Raw genomic sequence first — 24,631 nt, 5'->3', positions numbered from 1 at the left:
GTTATTTTCCCTGTTTGCATAATGGAGATGCTTTGTCCATTCTCACATTTTTTTTTCTTTTAAATCTTGTATTCTTATATAAAATAAAATTTAATATATAAAGTTTACTCTATATAGGAAAGTGCACAAATCATAAATGTACAGTGAGAAATTTTCACAAAATGAACATACCAGTGTAAACACCACCTAGATAAGGTAATAGCCGTTTAGCTTCACCTCGGACATGCCCCCCCTCCCCAGGTCAGGTTCCCACGCAGGTACTGCCTGCCCACAATATCCTGACTTCTAGCATCACTGGAATCATGCATAGTTGAAATCATACAAATTTCATTATCTTTCTCTTTTTTTATTTATATCTGACAACTTTCAGTCTTTATTATGTTTATGAAATTCTGTCATGTATGTAGCCATATTTTATTCATTCTGCATGCTCCAACTGTATAACTTTACATGCTTTACCTAGTCGTTCTGTCGTTGAGAGATAGTTTCCTTTGCCTTTTGGATTATCAATAGTGTTGCTATAAACTTTTGTTGTGTACATTTTATACATATAGATAGATACATAGGTATTTCTGTTGGGTATATGTCTAGGATAGAATTGCTATTCCCTAGTTGATGCATACCTTTAGCTTTAGTAGACTGTGAAGCAGTTTTCCAGAGTGATTGTACCAATTTACTAACCTGCAAACAGTGCCTGCAGGTTCCTGTTGCTCCATGTGGCCTCCAGCCCATTCTGGTGGGGTAGAGAGGAATCTCATTGTGTTTTTAATTTACATTTCCCTGGTGACTAAGTTGAGTACATTTTTGTATGTTTATTGAACATTTTTATTTCCTTTTGTGTGGTGTGTGTGAAAACTGTTTGCCCAACTTTTATTGAGTTGTTTGTCCTTACTGATTTTTAGAAGTTTTTATGCATTCTGAATAAAACTCCTTTTTTGCATACATTTATTTCAAGTAATTTCTCATGATATTTGGCTTTCTTTTCATTTTCTTAAGCTCTTGTCTTGAACACAAGTTTTTAACTTGTTTGTATTTTGAGCAATTCAGGTCCTGTGTAAACTTTGTTGCCTGCTCCAAATTTTTGAAGTTATTCTTATATTTCTTCTAAAAACCTTTATTGTTTTACCTTTTGTATTTTGATCTAAGAGCCATTTAAAATTTATTTTTATGTATGGTATGACATAAGGGTCAAAATGTGATCCCCTCCATATGGATTTCTAATTGACCCAGCACCATTTATCAAAAACATTATCCATTCCTCACTAATGTTCACATATAACTATGGTTATATAATAAGTGTGTGTGTGTGTGTGTGTGTGTGTGTGTGTGTGTGTATTCAGTACATATATATATGCATTTGCTTCTAAATTTTCTGTTTTGTGTCATCTATTTGTCTATTCTTGTGCCAATACTATACTGTCTTAATTAATGTAAAAAGCATAAGCTTACAAATGTTCTTATTCAAAATTGTCTGAGTTGTTCTCAGATCTTTGCATTTCGCTATGAAGTTTAAAGTCAGTCATACTACAAAAATTCCTACTGGGATTTTTGTTTGTGGTTGTATTTAATCTGTAAATCAATTTGAGGAGAATTGACATCTTTATAATATTGAGTCTGCCAATGCATTTATGTATATTTTATATATATCTTTTATATATCTGATTGTGTATGTATGTGTTTTTGTTATAGCCTTGTACATTATTTGTTAGCTTTGTTCCTATTTATTTGATATTTTTAGATGCTATTGCAAAGGTCAATATTTTTAAAGTTTTACTTTCTAATTCTGTATTGCTGTTGTATAGAAATAAAATTGATATTTGTATTTGGGCCTTTTATCCAGCAACTCTGTTGAATTTTCTTATTATTTCTCAGAGTTTACTCTGTAAATTCTTTTGTATTTCCTACATATACAATATGTATTCGTCTATTTTATGTTTTTAGTTGATTCTTTCTGTGATTGAACAGTGTATTTTAAAAGTTTTTAGTATGATTTTATTCCTTTAATCCATTAGAACATATTAGAAACGTAGAAAGAGTTTAAAACCACAGATAAACCCAAAAAGTAGAATAAAACCCACTTATAATGTTACAACTGTCCAGTTATCAGTTAAAATTTTGTGTTTATGTCTCCAGACAGTCTACGTAGTTTTTAACATTGGGTCATAAAGGACATGCAATTTTAAAAAGGCGATTCCCATTTTAAAATATAGTTTGGACACTTTTCCATAACAATAAATATTTTCCTCTATAATTTCTAATTGCTGTAAATATTCCAATCTATACATATGTTATAAATTATCCTATTCATACTATTGGACATTTATTTTTTTAGTTTTTAATTTATTTTAATATATTGCAGCAGTATGAACAGTGCTATAGTGAAGAGAATAATGGATGAGTTTTTGAACTGTTGTGTAGTTATTTTCTTGAAGTGTTTTCCTTAGGAGGAATGCCTAGAAGTAGGTTTTCTGGGTCTGTGGGTTTTTGAAGCTTGCTGCCAAATGGCTTTCTAGAAATACTGTGTAAATTCTTACTCACACCAGAAGTATATGAACACTCCTATTTGCAAACACCCTCTGTTGATATCCACACCTTTGCGGTATGGAATGTTTCTGTTTTTTTCACATCGGTTAAAAATAAAACCCATAACCTTTTATGAACTAGTAGTTTCATGAAAATGTTTTACCTTTTTTTTTTTTTTTTTTTTTTTTTAAATCAATCTCCTGATGTTTTCTGTCTTCCATTCCTTTTACTTTTGTCTTAAAATGCCTCCATTTTTATACAGCCGGAGACAAGCCTGGAATATTGAGTGATTTGTCAATTCCTGACCTTTTGACACCCTTGTCAATATTGTTTCTGTGCATCAGATTGATACTACTTTTCCTGGAAGGGCATTTAGTTTTCAAGACTTTAGAAGATAGTTCCTCTTGTTTGTAGGTAGACTGACTAGGACCAATTATATTATCTAATAATGGAATTATAATGTATATTTATTAAGTTTTTTTCTCTTGTTACTTTATATGAACAGAACTCTCACTTTTTTTAAAGTCATCAAAAGATTTCTGCGTAGTGGGTTAGTGGAAGCACAGTGACATCTCTATGCTCTTCCTCCACGAGACAGTCTCTTGCCTTCCCTCAGCATAGCTTAATTTAATTACACAAATTTTACTTGCATACCTATCTGTCTTGGGCAAAGATGAAGAAGATACAATCTGTGTCCTCAAGGTGCTCCAACCCAATGGGTTCCCATGGCACATGCATCTTTTTCTTCGACAGACGTAGCATATTTGCACTTGTAAATAAATAAATATTATTTATTTACAAGTCTTCCCACTTATTAGATGATAACTCTCCTTTGGATGGGGTCTCTTATTTTGATCTCTGTTCTGAACGCGCCAATGCTTGGCACACAGGAAGTCCTTGTTGGACAGATCACTTAATCTAGGCCTCATTTTCCTTATCTGTACCATGAGGATAAATATATTTTTCACCCCATGATGCTACTGTGACAGATTCAGAAAAAAATATATAAAGTACTTAACTTTGTGATTAACAGATTGCAAGTCATTAATAAATGGTGTCTCTTATTCTTATTGCAAGTCTAAAGATCCTGAAATCACATCCTTACAGGTGCCTGGCACCCATTGGTCTTGTATTCCATTCTTTGTGGATTGAAAGTTACTTGTCATTTCCAGTGGGTTTTAAAGTTAATTCGACTTGCAGTTAGAGGGGTTTATAATTGTAAGTGGCAAATAGAACAGAATAAAATGTCTGGATTGAGAGTTTGATGCTGAATTGTTCCTTTTATATTCTCTTCCTTTTCTTTCTCCTCTCCTTGCCTTTGGCCCTTTTGTTTTCAAAGGTCTCTGCCAGTACTCTGCAGTTTCTATGTATTTATAAAAGAATTTCTCTTCAATATTTTCTCTCATTTTTTTCTATCTCTAGGGGAAGGGCTAGTAGAAACCATCTCTCTATCTTGTTGCTGTGGTTTAATCATGGTATGAAAATTCATACTCTACCATTCCCCTTTGTGCCCCATACACCTAAGGAAAGAATGTGACAGCAACTTGCACGCCTCCTTGGAAAGTTCAAGTCCTTAGTGCAACAGGTTTATAACAATCTTTTTGTTTTCTTAAGAAGTCATTGTACTACATGTCTTTTTTACTGATGAAATCAACCACCACCACTACTACCACCATCCCACCCTCACCCTCCTCTCCATGGTGGGTATTTTGCTCAGTTGATCAAAGCAAAGGTATCTGTTACACAAAATTTTGAGTATGGTAAGTTAGCCAAATAATGTCCCTTCTTCTTAATCTCTATTACTGCCTTTAATTATGATTCCAGTAAATGCCTATTTGGACCTTAGTTTTATCACAATTGAGCTGTGACAAAGTTCATTTATATTGGCACTTGTCCCTTTGTAAATGGTTGTTCTGGAGTGGTATGTTAGACTAAAATTTTAGAAATCTGCACATCTGTCTGAGAAATCATTGGTTGCTCAAAGTAGTTATGGCTTTTAGGCACTGTAAATACTGGATGACGAAAAACTTTTTATGGTAGTAGATACTGACCATGTCTCAAAACATTTACATTATATACTTCATACACAAAACAAATTTCCCTTAACTTTTCCATACAAAAGATAAAATATACCATTCTTAAATCGGTAGGCCTTCAAATAATTTTTTTTTCTTTACTTTGATTTTGAAGATGCATGTATGTCCCTTTTGTGTGTTGAATGTATGAAACTTTATCTTGGAAAACGAAAATGCCCTTTTAACCATGCTACTTTCGTGGCAACTATAATGAAACGGCATAATTGCATATTTATACTTCATCATAAATCAGTAGCATTTTAATATTGTTAAAATTTTTCCTTGTGATTTTTTTTTTAACAGCAGCATTTTGTTAACCTTAATCAGAGTCTGACGTGTGTTTCTTCTAAATGGCATCTGATGTGGTGTTTCTCTTCAGTCCTCTGTGGTTTCCTGTTTTTTTTTTTCGTAGTAGAAAAAGGCCTTTTGGGTTATTAAGACTCATTTTTTTTTCTTTTCATGGTACATCAAAACTAAAACTTCTTATGAATGTATCATGGTATTGTAAGCTTGTCTCACCATTTGTTTATTCCAGTTCCCACAGACCTTCCTCCAAATTCCTCCAGCCCTTGCTTATGTATCCCATCAGCTAGCACTTCAAGTCTTACTTCTCCACCAAAAGAGTATGTTCTTCAAGAACAGAGATGGTATCTTATATTTCCACAATTATAGTAACTCTCAGTACGCTGCCTTAGCGGTTAGTAGATGTAGGTGAAGTGTGCCCCCCAAACTAGCAGTATCAACTGGGAACTTGTTAGATATGTAAATTCTCAGTCCTCACCCCATTCCTACTGAATCAGAATATCTAGGGTTGGGGCTCAGCATTCTCTGTGTTAAACACTCCAGGTAATTCTGATACATGCTGAAGTTTGATAACACTGCAGTATATAATTATTGAGTGCATATGAAAGTTATACATTTATCATGTTGCTTCACTAGGACAATTGACATTAAGAGGAGTCCAGGCAGGAAATCCACAAACACTTAATCCATTCTGTCTGGTCTTTTATTTGTCAAGAGACACTGGTAAAGGGAAACCTAAGATTTAAATATTTGTAATCCTAAAAGAGAGTGTCTGTAGCCCTTTTGCTGTCCCTTTATGAAAACTATAATTAAAAATTTCATTCTTTCACCTGTTCAGGAATAGGCAGTTTACACATTCCAAAAGGAGGAGTGTTAGCAGAAAAAAATGAGGAATGGGTGTTACCTGTTTTCCTGGGGGAATGAGGGTGAATGTTGTAAACTAGTCAGGATCGGTTGAGAGAGATACTTTCCCCTGGATATACCATTTTCTGCTGTTTTGATATTTGAACCATGTACATGATTTTACTATTCAAAATTTGCATACATAATATTTAATAAATATAAATTAATATTTGTTGAATACATAAACTCCCATAATATAGCCAGTGTAATTAGTTTAAAAAATGAAATTTCCCTTTGTATTAGTAGTTGCATTAAAAGGGAAAGTTAGATAACGTGCCTTTAATCTCTGTAGAAAACATTGGAATGGTGGCAGAAATATCTTGATGACTTTCCACCTTAGCTTTCTTGAAAAGGTGGATATACAATACTCTTTCTGTGCAATGAACAGAGACTTTCTAGCATTATATGGGTCCATCATTTTGTAACTAGTTTAAGAAAATGGAGGAGGAGAATTTAACTTTTATTCAGAGTTAACTAACCTTGCATAAACAAATGAAGAGGTCATGACTCACAAGACTTTGACCTAATACCTTCTTTCACATGTATTTCTAGAGATGTCTTGAGAGTCAAGGAGTGTTTTGAGAGAAAAATTGGTTTAGATTTTTATCATACTCTTAGCAAATGGAAAATAATCCAGTTAGCAGAACCATTACATATGTTCTAAATTATGAACAATATCTCAACTATTTGTCTTTTAATACAAATGTAATTATATTATAAATTTTATGATTGAATTGTGCTGGTTCGCAGAAGGTATGTCTTAAATGATATTTGATTAAGTTATTCATTTTTTTTTTCTTGTACAGAACTATTGTACCATGGAAAGTATTCAGACAGTGCCTTCATGAGGTCCATCAGATTAGCTCTGGCTTGGAAGCAATGGCTCTAAAATCAACAATTGATTTAACTTGCAATGATTACATTTCAGTTTTTGAATTTGATATTTTTACCAGGCTGTTTCAGGTAAGCTTAATAATTGCTTAATCTGCCATCCAGACTCAGTGTCTTTCTCTCTGTCTCTCATTCTCTGTCTGTCTCAAACACTTATAGAACATAGTCTCATTCTTGGTAGTCTATAATTTTAAAGCAAATTATGATAATTTGGTCATTGCCATAAGTTTCGAATGAGTCATTTGGTTTAAGCTGAAGCATGAGACACTGAGCTTAATGGTTGCTTGTCAGCTCTGAGAAGGCCCATGCAAAGGACCTATGTTTTAAACTCCCTATGTAGTTTCTCGCTTTACTTTGTTGATCTTTTTGGTTCAGTAACTGATAGAATGCAACATTTAAAGGGTTGGTGGAATGCAGTAGCTAGAGTTGTATTCCAGCTTCTCCCTTTTGCCTTTCACATTTGTTAGGTGAGAAGCGAAATAGTAAGCTTAGAATTAACGAACTGTTCTGTATAGGATTATACTGTGGTGTGTGCTTTTTTGAAACCTATTTTTCTTATTCAGTCATATGTTAGGAACATTTTGCATGTCCGTAAATATCTTCCATCAATTTAATTTTCAGTTGTTACATAATATTTCATCAGAATTATGTGTCAGTAAATTTAACAAATCCTCGTTGGGGATTGAGGAAGTTTAGATTTTTTTTCTTTCCTCTTTCTCTTTTTTTTTTTTTTTCCCCTAGTATAGACAACTTTGAGGTGAACATTCTTGCCCTGTTTATTGTTTTGGTTTTTGTTTTTTAATCAGTCCTCCATAATTGTTCTCACATAACTCTACAGAAGCAGGTATTGTCATGTGATAAAAGCTGGATGCTCTATTTTGGGTTTTTTTGCGTGTCTCAATGGAATTCTTCTGATCATGACCACTTGAAATTTGCGTTTGCCTCTGTCACTAAATTTTATGTAATCTATGGGATTCAGTTCAAGTAGTCACAAAATGAAGGAGTTGTACTTACAGTTTTTATGATTGTAATATAAATTATAAAGTACAGTAAATTGATCAGAAAACCATGGTTATTCTGACGTGATTTTTTATTACTTTAGTCAAAAGTAAGATTTATTCTGGTTAAACATGCTTTCAACAAATATTAGAATATGGTATTGGTTTTCACGTTTATCTTGTTATAAGAATTTTGCTTCTTTGACTTATGACTCTGTGTAGCACAAGACCACAAGGATTGGGGTGACTGATTTATGTAAGAAAACATGATTACGTAGGATTAATTTGTAATTTATGAAAGGACCTGTTAACAGAAGACAAATTAACTCTTGTCAATAATACTTAATAGTATACATTTACTTTATTACATTTCACAATCATAATTCTACCTGTGCATCTAGGGTAAGAAATTACACGGTTGTCTGCAGAATGTGTGCTTTTGCTTATTTTCACTTTTTATAGTTGTTTCATTATTATTTCCTTGGTATATGTTTTCTCAGGGATTTTAAATTATATTTTAGAAAAACAATTGTGTCCATTTATAATGGAACCTCTCCTTTCTTTAAAGTCTCCTGATAATATGGAATAAATACTCCATTTATTTAACATGACACAAAGATACTTTAATAATTCACCTAGTGAAGGAAGAGAGGAAAGGTAATTTTTTTACATGAAACCTTAACTGCTCATTCTATAAAGATTGCATTTTCTGTGGATCGCCTGTATGACTTTTTAGTGTGGATATTAAATGCTAGAATGCCTCAGACTTATATTTTAAGGGTATGAGGACAACTTAATATGGGTTAAATGTTTATCCAAACTGCTACATAATATGTGCACATATTTTTCTCTAAGCTATTTCATTTCAAAGCAGTCCAAGTGACCTTAATACACTAAGTCTTGTATATTTTATTTATCTTCACTGGGATGGGAGAAGAACAGTGTTTTTAAAGTAGAGCTGCTATGAAAAGTTTCAGGTAACAAAATCAAAATCTTACCTGCAAGCCCAAAGAATGCTTAGACACTTGGAAAACATAATTACAGACATTGCTGAAGAATGCTAATTGTATTTTGTATGTCTGAGATTCTTCACTTCCATTGTGTTCTATACTTTTTACTCAAATGCTTTGATTGCAATCATACATCTAATAAAATTGATTCTAAAACAGAGAAGTAAGTTTACTGACTTTTGCTGATATTTTTTTATGCAACTTTAAAAATTAAGTAACAGTTTTCTTAAGTTATACACATTTATTCTATATGACAAAAAGGAAATTGTGTTAATATTCAGAGTGCCTGAACACATAATCTATTGCAGCCATGATATTAGCAATTAGTTGCCAGTGAATTTCTCTAATTCTAAATTATTGGGTTTGCAAAGTAGAATCTGAAAGGGGGTAAGGTACACTCTCAGGGTTTGGGACTGGAGTACAGAAATTACCATAAGGTTTGAAAGAAGAGTCAGTGGGGGTCAGGAGATGAAGTAGAGAATTGTGTTGGGATTGAAAGATATAAAAAAGCTGGAAACTCACCCTTTCTTCCTTTCTTCCCTCATCCTGAAATCCAACCCAGAACTCTGGGTTGTCATCAGAGAGTCTTGCAGTAGTTACTTTCCTCATTTCCTCTTCTTTCTGCTTCCCTTAACCTTCTCTTTCTTTTCTCCAGGTTGTGCAGAGATGCTGGGATTGGCAGGTACTAAATGGGGTGAAGTACAGGATTTCTGCTTCTCCCCTCTCTCTGGGTCTGCTGTTCTTCCTCTCCTTCCATTTTCCCACTAGAGAAAGACTGGGCTGTTGAGAAATTGGGCACTAAGTTGAGGGGTAGCAGGATAAAGAAGGAATGATTTGGGAAATATCCTACTGAATATGGAATATATAGTACCAGTGGAATAGGGAGGACAAAAAGAGGACAGTTATCAGTTGTAGCAAGGAAGAGAGTTTCTGGGCAGACCAGCCAAAATCCCTCTTCCTACATAAGTTGTAAAGTAAATGGCTATTCTTGAAAGTAGTAGCATTTGGGAGAACGGAGGAACTAGTCTCCATAATTCATTTTATTAATTTCTGGAGTCATTTAGAAATCTCCAAATGATTTTTTGTTGGTGTGTGTGAAAAGTTTTCTTTTAATCTAAAAAGAAATTGCAAAAATAGTTCTTCAAAGCACTTTGTTTAGCTTTCTTTAAGCTATTAGTTGGCAGAATACTTAGAAAAAAAGCATTTAAAAAAAAACGTAACTACCACGTGTTTCTGACTGTTTTGAGTGGGTTGCATTCACAAGAAAAACAGTACACAGACTCTTTCTATTACATAAATATTTTTGCAGTGAGAAGCTGGCCCTCTGGATTATGTCCTAAGAAATGCTTGCTAAATACTGTAGCAGTTGGCTCAAAACTCCAATTTCATTTTTTTTCATTTGTATTTTGATCATGCATTGGCTCTATAAAGTCCAGTGTTTTTTAAAACAACTCTTCCGTTAATTTATGTGAACTTTAATGGAAGTGACCCAAATATTTGTTTGATATTCTTTTCCATCCTTGTCCTTAGTAGATGGGAGAAGCAGAACAAAACAAAAGCAATGCCTGTAATTGCAGGGTTTTTTTTTCAGTTTTTTATATATGCTGCTATCCTCCCAGGTATTGTTCTATGCAGTTTTGAGTCATGCCTTAAGCAGAAAATTAAAAACATTTATTTTTTCAAATTTATAGCCAGAACCTCTCATTTTGGTGTTCTCCAGAGCTCCTTTTTCACCCACTTAGATTTTTCAGTGTGATGAGGAAATACCCTGAAGATTTTCCCCATTATGTTAAAAGAAAAGCTAAAAACTCTTTATTACTAAATAATTATTTCCTTTGTTATCCGCATCCCAAAGGATATAATTCTTGAAGAATTGGTAAATAAAACTTGCTTAACAATAATGAGTAACACGTCTCAAAACAAGTAAAAGCAGGAACTCTATACCAATATCCATGTCTAGCGTGACTATTTCTACAACTTTAACTTGTCAACTTAAAATGTTTTTTTCCCTTTATATAGAAGATTTGAGTTAATAATCTGGCATATCAGATACAGTATGCTGCCAATTCCTTGGAATAAATGTAGCTTCAGCTTTAAAAATATTGTAGAGATGATTCATCTATACCCTCAAGGAAAGTTGCCTAGCACAGACTGCCTTTTTTCTCTTGCCATGGCAACTGGTAGGACAACTAATCAGATTAAAGAGAGAATTATACAAGACAAATATATATGTATATATATGTATGTAATGTATGTATATATTTTTGTGAAAGATTTCTATATAACCCACTAAGCTGTTTCTAATTTTATAATCATGTAAAGATAAACTGAATGTAAATATAGTAGTATGTTACCATGGAAAGAACAGTAGGCTAGGAGTCAAGGATTTTTAGACAAGTCACTAATTAGAGGATCTGTTTAACAACAAGTATTCCTGCCTGATTGCTGTGTGCGTGACACCGTATAGATGATGGTATTCCTTTAGTGAGCCAGAGAAACGTGTGCCTTGCCCTCACGGAGCTTGTGGTAACCTTTGTCAAATCACTTAAGTTCTCTGGTGTGATTTCTTTTTCAATAAAATGAGAATCCCAATAATGATAATGATGATGGTAATAATAATAATATTTAATTTTACTGAGTACCTACAATATGCCATTCACTATGTTAGGCACTTATTTCATGTAAGTTTCAAAACAAGTTTATGAAGTAGGTACTGTTTTTGTATTAATTTTCACAGAGTGAAATTAGGATTAAAAGCCTAAATAATTTTCTCAGGGTCACATAGTAGCTGATAGTTGGTGGACTACACATTTTAATCTAGGTCTGTCAGATAATGTACCCCTATGTTTTTCACCCCTTTGCTCATCCCTGCCTTTATTCTTTCTTCCTTTGTTCATGTAATGAATATTTTTGGGGCTTCTATTAGGTTTAGGCACTAATCTAGATGATGAGGGTACAATAGTGAAAAAACAGACACATCTGGAGATAAGGAGTGTGGTGGGAGGCAACAGTTGTAAATAAAATGGTCTGAGAAGCTCTCGATGAAATGTCATTTGGAGAAAGGAATTGTGGATATGTAGGGAAAGAGAATTCGGATAGAGGGATCAGCAGATGCTAAGTTTTTGAGGAGCAGAATGCTTTTGTGTTCAAGCTGACAAGAAAGGGGCCAGTGTGGCTAGAGAGGAAGCAGTTGGGAGAGAGGGAACTGAGGGCCAAATCCTATACTGTCCTTATGTATACTCAAAGTAAGAGGGTTTGAACAGAAGAATAATGTGATTTATGCTTCAAAATTATCACAGTGCTGTACTGAAAATAGCCTCTGTTGAGAAGAATCTATCTGCTGCTTTTCCTTTTTGCTCTTCATGTTCTATCCCCAAGAAATCTGTTCTGCTCTTATATTCCTCTATAAGAGCATAAGGTATAGCATGTTTGCCGTTTGATAACAAAGGTTGATCTAAGCCACATATGCTAATATTAACTTTAAAAATATTCAGGAGAATTTTTCAAGTGTGTTAAATGATGGATTGGTAGGTAATCTGTAGTCAATATTCTGTAGATATTTTATATTTTATTTGCAAGTTATATTTATATTACTTTTTATTTATATTTCCAGCCTTGGGGCTCCATTTTACGGAATTGGAATTTCTTAGCTGTAACACATCCAGGTTACATGGCATTTCTCACATATGATGAAGTTAAAGCACGGCTACAGAAATACAGCACCAAACCTGGAAGGTAAGACTTTTTAGCAGTAATGTTATGCGATGTGTCTAAATATTAAAAATCTGTGGTCATTCCTAAGTAAATCGGTAACACCTGTGGGAAAAGGAAAACAAATACTGCTAGAACAAAATGGAGCTTCTTAATTGAATCCATTAAATTATGGCATGTGCTTTTACTTAAGCTTATTGTTCCTACAGTGAAAGGGGCTATTTTACTCTATATTTTTTAATGCAATTTTACTGAGATATGATCACATAACATACAATCATTCAAAGTGTAATCAGTTGTTCACAGTGTCGTCATGTAATTGTGCTTTCGTTGCCACAGTCGAACTTTGAACATTTTCATTACTCCGAAAAGTAAAATAAAAATTAAAATAAAAAAGAAGACCCAAAATATCCCATTTGCCTCCTCCCCCCATTGTTCATTTATTTTTTTAATACAGTTTAATTAAGATATAGTCACACACCCTACAGTCATCCACAGTTTACAGTTATTCACAGCACCATCATACAGTTGTGCATTCACGAGAATCAATTTTTGAAACTTTTCCTTACTCCAAAATAAAAATAAAAGCAAAAAAAAAAACCCCTAACTCTTTCCATCCCCTTGATCCTACCCTATTCTTCATCTAATTTTTGTCCCCATTATTCCACTCATCTGTCCATACACTGGATAAAGGGAGTGTGAGCCACAAGGCTTTCGTAGTCACACAGTCACACTATGCAATCTTCATACTTATACCATCGTCTTCAAGAATCAAGGTCGCTGGGTTGCAGTTTGACAACTTCAGGTATTTCCCTCTAGCCATTGTAACACACTAAAGACTAAAAAGTGGTATCTATATAGTGCATAAGAATACCCTCCAGAGTGACTTCTTGACTCCATTTGAAATCTCTCAGCCACTGGAACCTTATTTTATTTCATCTCTCCTCCCCATTTTTGGTCAAGATCCTCTCAATCCCACAGTGCTGGGTCCAGGCTCATCTCCAGGAGTCATTTCCCATGTTGCCAGGGGGATTCACATCCCTGGAATTCACATCCCATGTAGAGGGGAGGGCAGTGAGTTCACCTGCTCAGTGGGCTCGGGGGGGGCGGGGCACATCCGAGAAACAGAGGCTTTCTGGATGGGAATCCAAGGCACAGTTATAAGTGGGCTTAGCCTCTCCCTTGCAGCAACTAACCTCACAGGGAAAGTCCCATGATCGAGGGCTTGGCCCACCAAACTGGCAGTCCTCAATGTTTGTGGGAAAATCAGCAATAGCCCAGGTGGGGAAGTCCAACACTCCGCATTTCTCCCCACCTCCCCAGAGGGGGCGGGGAGGGGGTGCACAAATACACTTATTCTCTGCCCATATCACTCTGGGATGTGTCAGGATTTCACCCCAGCCTGTAACAAACTCACCAAATCCCACTTCCCATTCAAAGCTCTATGCATCTATGGTGTTCAAACAAACTGATCGTACAAGTTAAATTATCTAGTGTGCTACAGAAAACATAGATCCTGCACCAGATAAACATCTCCTCCCTTGGTCTCACACATAAGTTGTAGTTTTAAAACCCAGTCAGAATCGTCCTTTACCCTTGGGCCTGATTTGCCTTAGTCCTAACCAGATCCTCTTTGTTCATAGCTCTAATTAAAGTCTGAATTTTTTTTCAGCTCTTTCAACATTGGCTGTATGGGGTAATGCTGACAGTCATAGCTGCCAAGTTCTAGCTGTGAGTCTCATATGTCACACAGATACCCACAGTTCTGGAGACTGACCAGGTTATACAAGGAGCTCATCATCTCAGGATTTAGAGAAAACTGTTACAACTCAGTAATAGATGTGACTGCTGTAAGAACTTATATTCTAGAGACCATTACAATAAACACTTCCCTGATAAGTTGTACTCTTAAGATTCAGTTCTTAAAATTGAGTTTACACATTATAGCTAGTCCATATTAGTGAGGCATTATAATGTTTGTCCTTTTGTTTCTGATGTGCTTCACTCAAAATGTTATACTCAAGATCCATTCACTTAGTTGCATGTCTCACAGGTTCATTTCTTCTTGTAGCTGCTTAGTATTCTATTGCATGCATACACTACAGTTCACCATTTTGTTCATCAGTCAGTGTACTCTTAGGCCACCTCTGTCTATTGCAAATAGTGAATTCTTCCACTATGCATATATATATATATTGGTGTGTAAATGTCCATTCGTATCCCTGCTCTCCGATCTTCCAAGTATATACCCCATACTGAGGTTGCAGGACCTTGAAACCCCTACATACCTTGCTTCTTGTGGGACCACTGTACTGTCCTCCAGATAGGCTACACCATTGTACTTCCCCACCAATAGTGAATACATACATCTCTTTCTGAGTTCTCTCCAGCACTTGTGTCCCTCTGTTTATTTTTTATTCTCTGCAATTTTATAGGGACATATTCAAATACCATACAATCAACCAACAGTGTACAGTCGTTTACAGTATCATATGGTTGTGCATTTGTCACCGCAGTTGGCACTTACACATATTCATTTCTCAAAAAAAAAAAAAAAGAGAATTGAAACAAAAGAATTAAAAAAAAGGATAAAGGAAAAGTAAAAATTAAATAAAATATAGCAATATGGTCAGTAATAAAAAGGATAAAAGAAAAGTAAAAATAAGATAAAATACAGCCACAAAGAAAGGAAGAGGCAAAAAAAAGTAAAAAGACAAAAGAAAAAGAAAAAGAGGAAAAATGGCAACTAAAAAGCCACAAAAGATAAGGTTAAAATAAAATACCAGAAAAAAGCCAGATAACGACATTAATGCCAAGAATCCCATACCCCTCCCTTATGTTCCCTGTAATAGGCATTTGGCTTTGGTATATTGCCTTTGTTACAGTTAAAAACAGCATATTACAATATTACTGTTAACTATAGACTCTAATTTGCATTGATTGTGTTTTTCCCCCAGTACCCCCTTTTTAACACCTTGCAAAGTTGACATTCATTTGTTCTCCCTCATGCAAAGACATATTTGTACATTTTATCACAATCATTGACCACTCTAGCTTTCACTAAGCCACACAGTCCCATTCTATTTTCTATCTTTCCTTCTGGTGTCCTACATGCCTCAACCTTTCTCTTTCAACCATACTCATAGTTATCTTTGTTCAGTGTACTTACATTATTGTGCTACGATCTCTCAACATTGTGCTCCAAACCTCTCCCCCTTGTCTTTTCCTGTCTGTAGTGCCCCCTTTAGTATTTCCTGTAAAGCAGGTATCTTGTTCACAAACTCTCATTGTCTGTCTGAGAATATTTTAAACTCTCCCTCATATTTAAAGGACAATTTTGTCAGATATAAAATTCTTGCTTCATGGTTTTTCTCTTTCAGTGTCTTAAATACATCATACCATTGCCGTCTTGCCTCCATGCTTTCTCCTGAGAAATCTGCGTATAGTCTTATGGATAGTCCCTTGTGTGTGATGGATTGCTTTTCTCTTGCTGCTTCCAGAATTCTCTCTTTGTCTTTGACATTTGATAATCTAATTATTAAGTGTCTTGGTGTAAGTCTATTTGGATCTGTTCTGTTTGGAGCTTGCTGCTCTTCTTGAATCTGTAATTTTATGTCTTTAATAAAGGATGGGAAATTTTCAGGTACTCTTTCCTCCATTATTGCCTCTGCTCCTTTTCCCTTCTCTTCCCTTTCCCAGACACCCATGACACATACATTCATGTGCTTCATGTTGTTGCTCAGTTCCCTGAGACATTGCTCATATCTCTCCATTCTTTTCCCCATCTGTTCTTTTCTGTGTAGAGTTTCAGATGTCCTGTTCTCCAGTTCATGAATCTTTTCTTCTGCCTCTTGAAATCTGCTACTGTACGTCACCATTGTGTCCTTCATCTCTTGTGTTATGCTTTTCATTCCCGTAAGTTCTGCCAATTGTTTTTTCAGGCTTTCAGTTTCTTCCTGGGTTTGCCCAGTGTCTTCTTTATATCCTTCATCTCTTTTGCCACATCTTCCCTCAACTCATTGAATTGATTTTTGGATTGATTTTTTTAATTGACTTAGGAGATTTGTTTGATTAATAATTAGTTGTTTCAATTCCTGTATCTCAGTTCAACTGTAAGTTTATTCCTTTGACTGCACCATATTTTTGTTTTTCCTGGTGTGACTTTTTGTTTTCTATTGTCTAGGCATCTGGTTTCCTTGAATGCCCCAATCCAATTTTCCCAGACCAGAGGGGCGCAGGTCTCAGGAGGTTGCTGTGTATTCAGAGTTGAGGGTTCCCTGAGGGTGGGTCCTAGAAGATTGACAGACTTTCCCGAGAGCTCTCTAGACTCTGTGATTTCCCTATCCAGCCCAGCAGGTGGTGCTTTTCAGCCCCATCTCCCCACAAGTATAAAGAGGTGTGGTCCTTTAATTCACAGTGGACCCTGACCTGGGGAGGGGTGGAGAGTGTCAGAAGCCCAGCTTATGTTGTTGTTTCCAATTTGTTTGTTTGTTTTCCCCAGGCCCTGGGGTATGAATTCTCTGAAGGAGGGCAGCCACTTGAACTGGTCCCATCCTCCTTTTCTTAGGGAAGATGCACCTCCAAGGGAATTATCTTCTCCATTTGAATTCCTGCTTTGTCTTTCTGGCTCTGTTAACTCCACACTTGACTGTGTCAGCCAGGAATTGGGGATGCCTGAGGCTTTCTCTAATGGGCTGCTTAGAATGAGAGGGAAAAAAATGGAAAAAGAGCAAAAGCCCCTTTTCAGAACCAATCCCCAGTCCCTCAGTTTTCTTGGGACATAGCCGTCTTCCAGTATTCTGAAAAGTCTCTGTTTTTATTTATTTATGTATTTTTTTTCCCATCAGCCCTGCCTCCTCCCTGCTGGAAGGAATCTGCTTCCCTTCCTGGTCTGTGCTTGTAGCTTGTATTCAGTAGCCCAAATGTGTTAATTAAAACTGCAGTTGGAGCTTGGTTGAGTTACTTTCCCTGTAACCTGTTTCCTTTTTTCACACAGCAGTGTTTCAGCTCCGCCTGCCCTGTCTGAGGGGGAAGGGGCTTCGGCTCTGGGTTTCCGGAGCTTTATTTACGATCCTGTACTTCAATCTCAGCCACTCCGCCATTCCAGGCTGGTGTACGATGTGTGTCCATTCACGGATGACTCCCAACAGTTGTTCCAAATTATTTACTAGTTGCTCCTGGTTGTTTATTAGTTGCTCTAGAGGCTGGACTCCGTATTTTTTGATGAACTTAGGGATCCATTAAGCCTCAGAGTTCTGATTTTCTAATTGGAGTGGACATTAACATATTGACTGTTTTCATGACACTTGAATTTGTGTACAAAATCATATGTGTATATTTGAATACTTGAATATAGTGCTGAAGACAAAATAAACCAGTTTTATATTCATTGCTTTAGGGTATTTTTCAAGATATTTTCAATTTGGCTCTGTGAGAAATACTTTTAAGTACATGGTACAGCTCATTGTTATAATCAAGCCTAATTTCATGCCTTTGAAATCATATTCCATGATACCTCATGTTCCTTCATTCCTCAGAATTTGATTTATTTTCCTCTCTGAGTGAAGCTCAGAGGGGTTGACTATTGGTCGACGTCTCTGCCTCTCTGGCTTTGGCCAGGAAATCTCACTTCATTAATAGCAACTCTGGGACCAGATAGTATGTCTCTTCCCTGGCTCAATGTGTTTTCCCCTACATCACATCTAAAAATGCATTAGGCTTTCAACAGGCATTTTTGCTATAGTACCTGCCATGTGGCAGGCCGCGTGCTAGGTGCGGCAGTAATGATGGTAGAGATTGTCCTCAGAGTGTGCACATTTAGTATGAGAACCCATTCCAATGACCATTACTACCCTGTTTCTCATAGAGAGGCAATTTCATGTTAAGAACGAATTTGCTTGGTTTGTAAGTCTACCTTGGCCATATAATATCGTTATTAAAGTTTGTGATGTATCTGGTATTGTTCCTTTAACAGTCTTTCCATGTACAAATCAATAGTGTTGAGTCCTTTTTTCCCCATCATAATGAAAATTTCCTTTTTTTTTGTTTTTTAAGAATTTGTATAATATATAAAAAGGAGGCAGAGGGTACTTTGAAAACAGTTTGTCTTCCGTTGGAAGTCTTCTGTATAAATTAAGAAGTGTCAGTTATCGTTGTGACTGTTAGAGCAGGTCAGTTATTTTATATGTTGACAGTGGTTCAGGTGATCATTTTGTTTCATTCAAGAACCTCTTGTGACCAAGCTTTTGCATAATTTTTACTCTCTTGAATGGCATCATATCAAATATTTTGTTCCTGGAGCATGATTTGAAAGATATGATGTGATTGCAATCGTAGAATCATTGAAATTTATGAATAAAAAAATAAAATGGATGTTATTTAGGAAATTATCTTGTTTAAACCTCTAAATATAATAAGAAAAACTGGGAAAACCTTTTGTATTTGCTTGTTCAAGATCATGGACATAATTAATGACACTATGGAGACAAAAACCCAGTTCTCATCATTCTTGGTCTCATTCTCTTTATACAAGTATAGTGCCTCTACAAGGTATCTCCTTTTCCTTCCCAACTTGCCCCATGACAATTTTTTCCACTAAGTTTTAGGTAAAAATGAAATGATCTGTCTATAGGAAATGTAATATGCAAAGTATAACATTAGGTATTTAGACTGTATTTAGGAAAACTTTCTTAGTAAAGAAATCAAATGATTTCAATAACTATTTGATTTGAAGAACATCTATATTTAACTGGTCCTTTCTCTTCTAATGTGTTTTATCCCTGTGACTTTATGTTAAAGAAAATACTTTGGCCTATTCCAAGGATATTTGGGTTCCTCAGGATCCAGCTGGCAAAACCATTTAGTTACCTGGTGATGTCAACATTTGGGAATTTAGGTAAAATATTCACCGGGTGACTTTTAGTCTTAAAGAGTAGCTTGAACAGTAAATCATCCTCCCAATATCAAACAAACTTACTGATTAAGAGAAGAATGTCATTGAAGAGATCAAGGTGCTAAAAATTAAAGCAAAACTTCTCTTTATGCAGGGCAGGGGTAGAAGTTAGGAGGTGGGGACCTGGGAGAGGGAGGGTCACTACTAGGAAAATGATGTAAATGATGTAAAAGTATAGTGCCAATGAAACAGAGTGGGAGAAAAGTACATGAAAGGAAGATATTGCTCTAAAAAGCCATACTGTGGCTCTCTCATTGATTAAAAACTGAGCAGTTTCACAAGTATTCTTTTCAGCATTAGATTAGATTCCTAATATATGAATAAACATAGACTTACTTTAAACATTACTGTAATAATGCAGATTTGTAATTATTTTCTCTGTTTCAATACTACAGTCTGTAAGTTCTGTTGATTAATATTGTACACATTTTTAAGATTTCTATATAATATTTGACTTTATTTGAATTTTATCATGCTAATTTGTTAATGTAATTGTTTAATAACAATTTTCCCAATTTTAATTTATATTGACTTCTATTTTTGGTACTTCTCGTAACATCAAACTCATAAGTCTGTGTGGAATTATTTTATTTGATTCTGACTATAGATGCCATTAATTGATAGGTGGGTATCATATTTTCATGCTTTCTAGGGTAATCTGTTTTTAACATACTTGAAAAGTTCTTTCCAAAGATTCTGTAACCAATCTTTTAATATTTAAAGATCAGATTCTTCCTTTCTTTAAAGACCCACTTTTCTTGAACATTGAAGTCACGTTGCACTACTAAATATAAGTTAATTAAATCCCAAAACTGTATAACCATTATATACTAAAGAAAAGTAGGCAATAATGAAATAACTAGGTAGATAGATAGATAAATTAATGAATAAATGATGATAAATTTATGCCAAGTCAATGTTTCCTGTCATTGGAGATTAATTTAAGGGAGTTGTCTCATTTGATTTATATTTTTGAACTCTCTTGACTTCCTGTTGCAAAATATTGTACTTGACAGGCTTAAATGGCAACCATGAATATAATATAGTTTTACCTGTCATTAATATAGTTCAGTTCTTTTTGGACATTAATTTGAAGTTGAAAGGCTGGAATGCTTGAAAGGAAAAGTATTTTTAACAAGTTATTTAACAATTGAAATAATACATAATTTTAATTTTAATATTATACATTAACATTGAATTCCACAATGGAAATTGGTTCAAGTTCTGTTTGAGGTGGACACATTGAATTTCTGTTTCTTTCTTTTATTCTTACTTGTCCTGTTTCCAGTGCTGATTTATATCAGAGCCATTTTTTACCACCAACATTTTCATAATAGCACCCCACTGGTGATAGCAATAAATCACTTGATTTTTCACTTTTTTTTTTTTTCTTAACATTACCCTGGTGTTATTTAAATAAAATGTATCAGTGCTTCCTTTATAGATGGATAAAAGGAGACAACAAAGGTGTTAAAATAAGATAAGAAATTTTATCAGGACTTCTGAATGATTATGCTTTTGCTTAAAAAAAAAATATGAACAAATTGTTTAGCAGTTATCTTACATTTTGAATGTGATTAAACATTATTTTCTCATGTTCTACAGCTACATTTTCCGGTTAAGCTGCACTCGATTGGGACAGTGGGCCATTGGCTATGTGACAGGGGATGGCAACATCTTACAGACCATACCACATAACAAGCCGTTATTTCAAGCCCTGATTGATGGTAGCAGGGAAGGATTGTAAGTATGAAAATCCTGGGATTCAGGGTGATCATTATTCACAAATTTGACAAATAGAGACTGCTTTTGATGAAGAGAATGTTTAGTGAGTCTAATGATTTCACTTTTTCTTTCAACACTGAAAAACGGATACTCATTAGTTCTTATTGTTCACCCTTAAAATAATCATTTTAAGGTAACCTCATTCTTAGACTCCAACTGTATGTTATATCAAATAAGTTTAAACATCAAACTACAATATGACTGTGTTAAGAATTTTCCAGAGAAGCAGAATATAGAATGAAATGTAGACAGAGAGAGAGAGCTGCTGAAGTAGAGGCAGAAATTCTGTCTGCCTTCTGAAATCCTCATTCTGACTCTTAAGACCTCCAGCTGATTGTATGAGAAGACTCTCTTCTTTGCTGAGGGCAGTCTCCTTTGTTGATTGTAGATGTAATAAGCTGTACATGTAACCATCTGATTATAGATACAAATCCACCTATAAAATACACTCACAGAAAAAATCAGGTCAGTGCTTGTTTGACCAAACAACTGGACACTATAACCTAGCCATGTTGACACATAAAATCCACAATCACAATGAATTTATGCTTTTTGTAGGAGAAGTTGAAACTTAAAAGTAGTTTTTAAGTAGGTATAAAACTGTGTGTATATTGAGATAAGTCTTTCAAATAGTTGACTTCTGTTGCCTTATGTATATACCAAATTGCTATTTTTACTTTTTCTTTTGGCTCATGTCTTGTTTTTTCTTATTCCTATCCTTTTCTCTCACCATCCATTTCCTTCCTTTTCTCTTCATATTCTGTTTCCCTTTTTTTCACAATAACAATAAATCTGTATTGCAGAATTTTTATGTCAGTGGCTAAGTACATTTTATCACAAGCTGGTCTTTTTTTAAAATTTAAAAGTAAATAAGTTTTCCATGCTTTGCTTCTTAGATTAATAATGGCTTTCTTCCCATACACAAAGTTTGGACAATCTGTTAGGCTCCTTCACAGTAAATGTAGCTAGCTCTTCTCATTCATTTTAGTAATAAACAATTCTCTTCATCCTTTCATTTTCAATGTCACATCATCATGCTGACATTTCTTGCCTTTTGCTTTGCTGAATAACTCAGGGACAAAGGCAGCATGGATTGTAAAAGAAATACAGCAGGAAGAAGGTCCACCTGAGTTAGAATGACCAGTGATTTAATGTTTATGTTTTCTGAAGTAGTTAGAGAAAAAATACAGGAAAGGGACTCTTTTTTAAGCTATGGGATTCTAACAAACTGTTATGTAGGAATTCTATGGATTTAATGGCAAGCCATGGTACCAAATATGTGTTTATTATGATTTTTTAAATTTTCTTAAATTTGCTGTTCTAGTTATTTATATCTTACTTCTAATGCATCAAAGAATCACATCAGTAGCCTATGATTCACCATGATTTCAGGCATTCTTTTTTTTTTAAGAAAATGTACCTTAAAGTTTTAGTTCATAAATAGAGGGTATGAGTGGGCAAACCTGTACGTGAAGTAATTTTGACATAACTTGTTTGTTTTCTTATGATGCCTTTAATCTTTTTCAAATCTCAGTCAAGAAAATTATAGTCAGTTGAGTCTAGTCTCTAAATTCCTTTGCAAATTTACTGTTAAATTTACAGATTCAAATGCACACACAAACATACACACAAATTCATAGGGATTTGGCTAGTTGAATTTGAACTTTAGTGATGGATTAGATTCAAGTATATTTTATTATATTAATTAGATATATATTTTCACCCTTAGGAAAACTCTCCTATCATCTAGTTCCTATCATCAGGATCAGCTGTTCTCTCCTTGTAGTTAATCCAGTGTTTTACGATCTAGGTGATTAAGAAGTTTATTTTGATAACCAGCTAAGGTTCCTTATTCCTTCATTGCCATTGCACAGTAATCAGCAGCACCTGTGAATACTGACGACAGTAATCGTGGCATTGCCTCTTGTAGGTTAAATAGAACCTTTTAACCATTTCTCTAGCACCCTGTTATTCATTAATATTTTGTTTCTGAATTCTTTCTAGATTTTTCACATATTTGAAGTATGATGAGCACAATGGTATATAATACTTGTTTTTTTGTCTTTGAGTATTATTTATTAGTTTCATTTTTTTATTTATTTTTAATTGAGATTGTTCGCATACCATACAATTATCCAAAGATCCAAAGTATACAATCATTTGCCCATAGTACCATCATACAGCTGTGCACCCATCACCACAATTAATTTTTTTTCAGTTTTTAGAACATTTTCATTACTCCAGAAAGGAAATAAAGACAAAAAAAAAAGGTAACTGAAATCCTCCCATACCCCTAACCACCCCCCCTCCATTATTGATTCATAGTTTTGGTATAGTACATTTGCTACTGTTCATGAAAGAATGTTGAAGTACTACTAACTGTAGTATATAGTTTGCAATAGGTATATATATTTTTCCTATATGCCTCTCTATTATTTTTCTTTTTTTATTAAGATTTATTAACATACCATACAATCATCTAAAGTATATAATCCATTGATAACATTACCATCATGTAGTTGTTCATTCATCACCCTGATCTATTTTTTTTAACATATTCCTTGTACCAGAAAAAGAGAAAGCAAGAATTAAAAAAAATAGGAGTAAAAGCAGAACACCCAAATTGTCCCTCCCATTCTTCCTTTAGTCCCTCCCCACCCCATTTTTCTACTCATCCATCCATCCATATACTGGACAAAGGGAAGTGTGATACACATGGCTTTTCCAATCACATTGTCACCCCTCATAAGCTACATTGTTATACGATCGTCTTCAAGATTCAGGGGTTCTGGGTTGTAGTTTGATAGTTTCAGGTATTTACTGCTAGCTATTCCAATTCATTAAAACCTAAAAAGGGTTGTCTATATTGTGCGTAAGAGTGCCCACCAGAGTGACCCCTTGGCTCCTTTCGGAATCTCTGAGACACTGAAACTTATTTCATTTCATTTCACATTCCCCTTTTGGTCAAGATGATTTTCTCCATCCGACGATGCCGGGTCAAGATTCCTCTCTGGGAGTCATATTCCACGTTGCCTGGGAGATTTACACCCCTGGGTGTCAGATCCCATGTAGTGGGAAGGGCACTGATAGTGATTTCACTTGCCAAGTTGGCTTAGCTAGAGAGAGAGGGCCACATGTGAGCAACAAAGAATGCCTCTTTATTATTAACTTCTAGTTATAGTGTCATACATTGTTCTAGTTCATGAGAGAGATTTCTAATATTTGTGCAGTTAATCATGGACATTGTCCACCACAAGATTCACTGTTTTATACATTCCCATCTTTTAACCTCCAACTTTCCTCTGGTGACATACGTGACTCTGAGCTTACCCTTTCCACCACCTTCACACACCTTTCAGCACTGTTAGTTATTTTCACAACATGCTACCATCACCCCTGTCCATTTCCAAATGTTTAGGTTCACCCTAGTTGAACATTCTGCTCATAATAAACAAACATTCCCCATTCTTTAGCCTCATT

At 34.9% G+C, this 24,631-nt stretch overlaps 1 protein-coding gene across 5 annotated transcripts in view; it reads left to right on the top strand.

The window, feature by feature from the left end:
- The window catches only part of CBLB (Cbl proto-oncogene B), a 234,641-nt gene that overhangs the window by 118,415 nt on the left and 91,595 nt on the right, over nucleotides 1-24,631 (top strand). For all 5 annotated transcript variants that reach the window (XM_037835057.1, XM_037835056.1, XM_037835053.1 and 2 more), the window contains exons 5-7: nucleotides 6,611-6,767; nucleotides 12,317-12,438; nucleotides 20,972-21,109. In XM_037835057.1, the coding sequence (XP_037690985.1) occupies nucleotides 6,611-6,767; nucleotides 12,317-12,438; nucleotides 20,972-21,109 (417 nt within the window). The remainder of the gene's footprint in view (nucleotides 1-6,610; nucleotides 6,768-12,316; nucleotides 12,439-20,971; nucleotides 21,110-24,631) is intronic.

The sequence above is a fragment of the Choloepus didactylus genome, chromosome 1, assembly GCF_015220235.1.
Source record: "Choloepus didactylus isolate mChoDid1 chromosome 1, mChoDid1.pri, whole genome shotgun sequence".
Lineage (NCBI taxonomy): Eukaryota > Metazoa > Chordata > Mammalia > Pilosa > Megalonychidae > Choloepus > Choloepus didactylus.
Note: the sequence above shows the minus strand (reverse complement) of the source record. Positions and strands in the feature narration are given on the sequence as shown.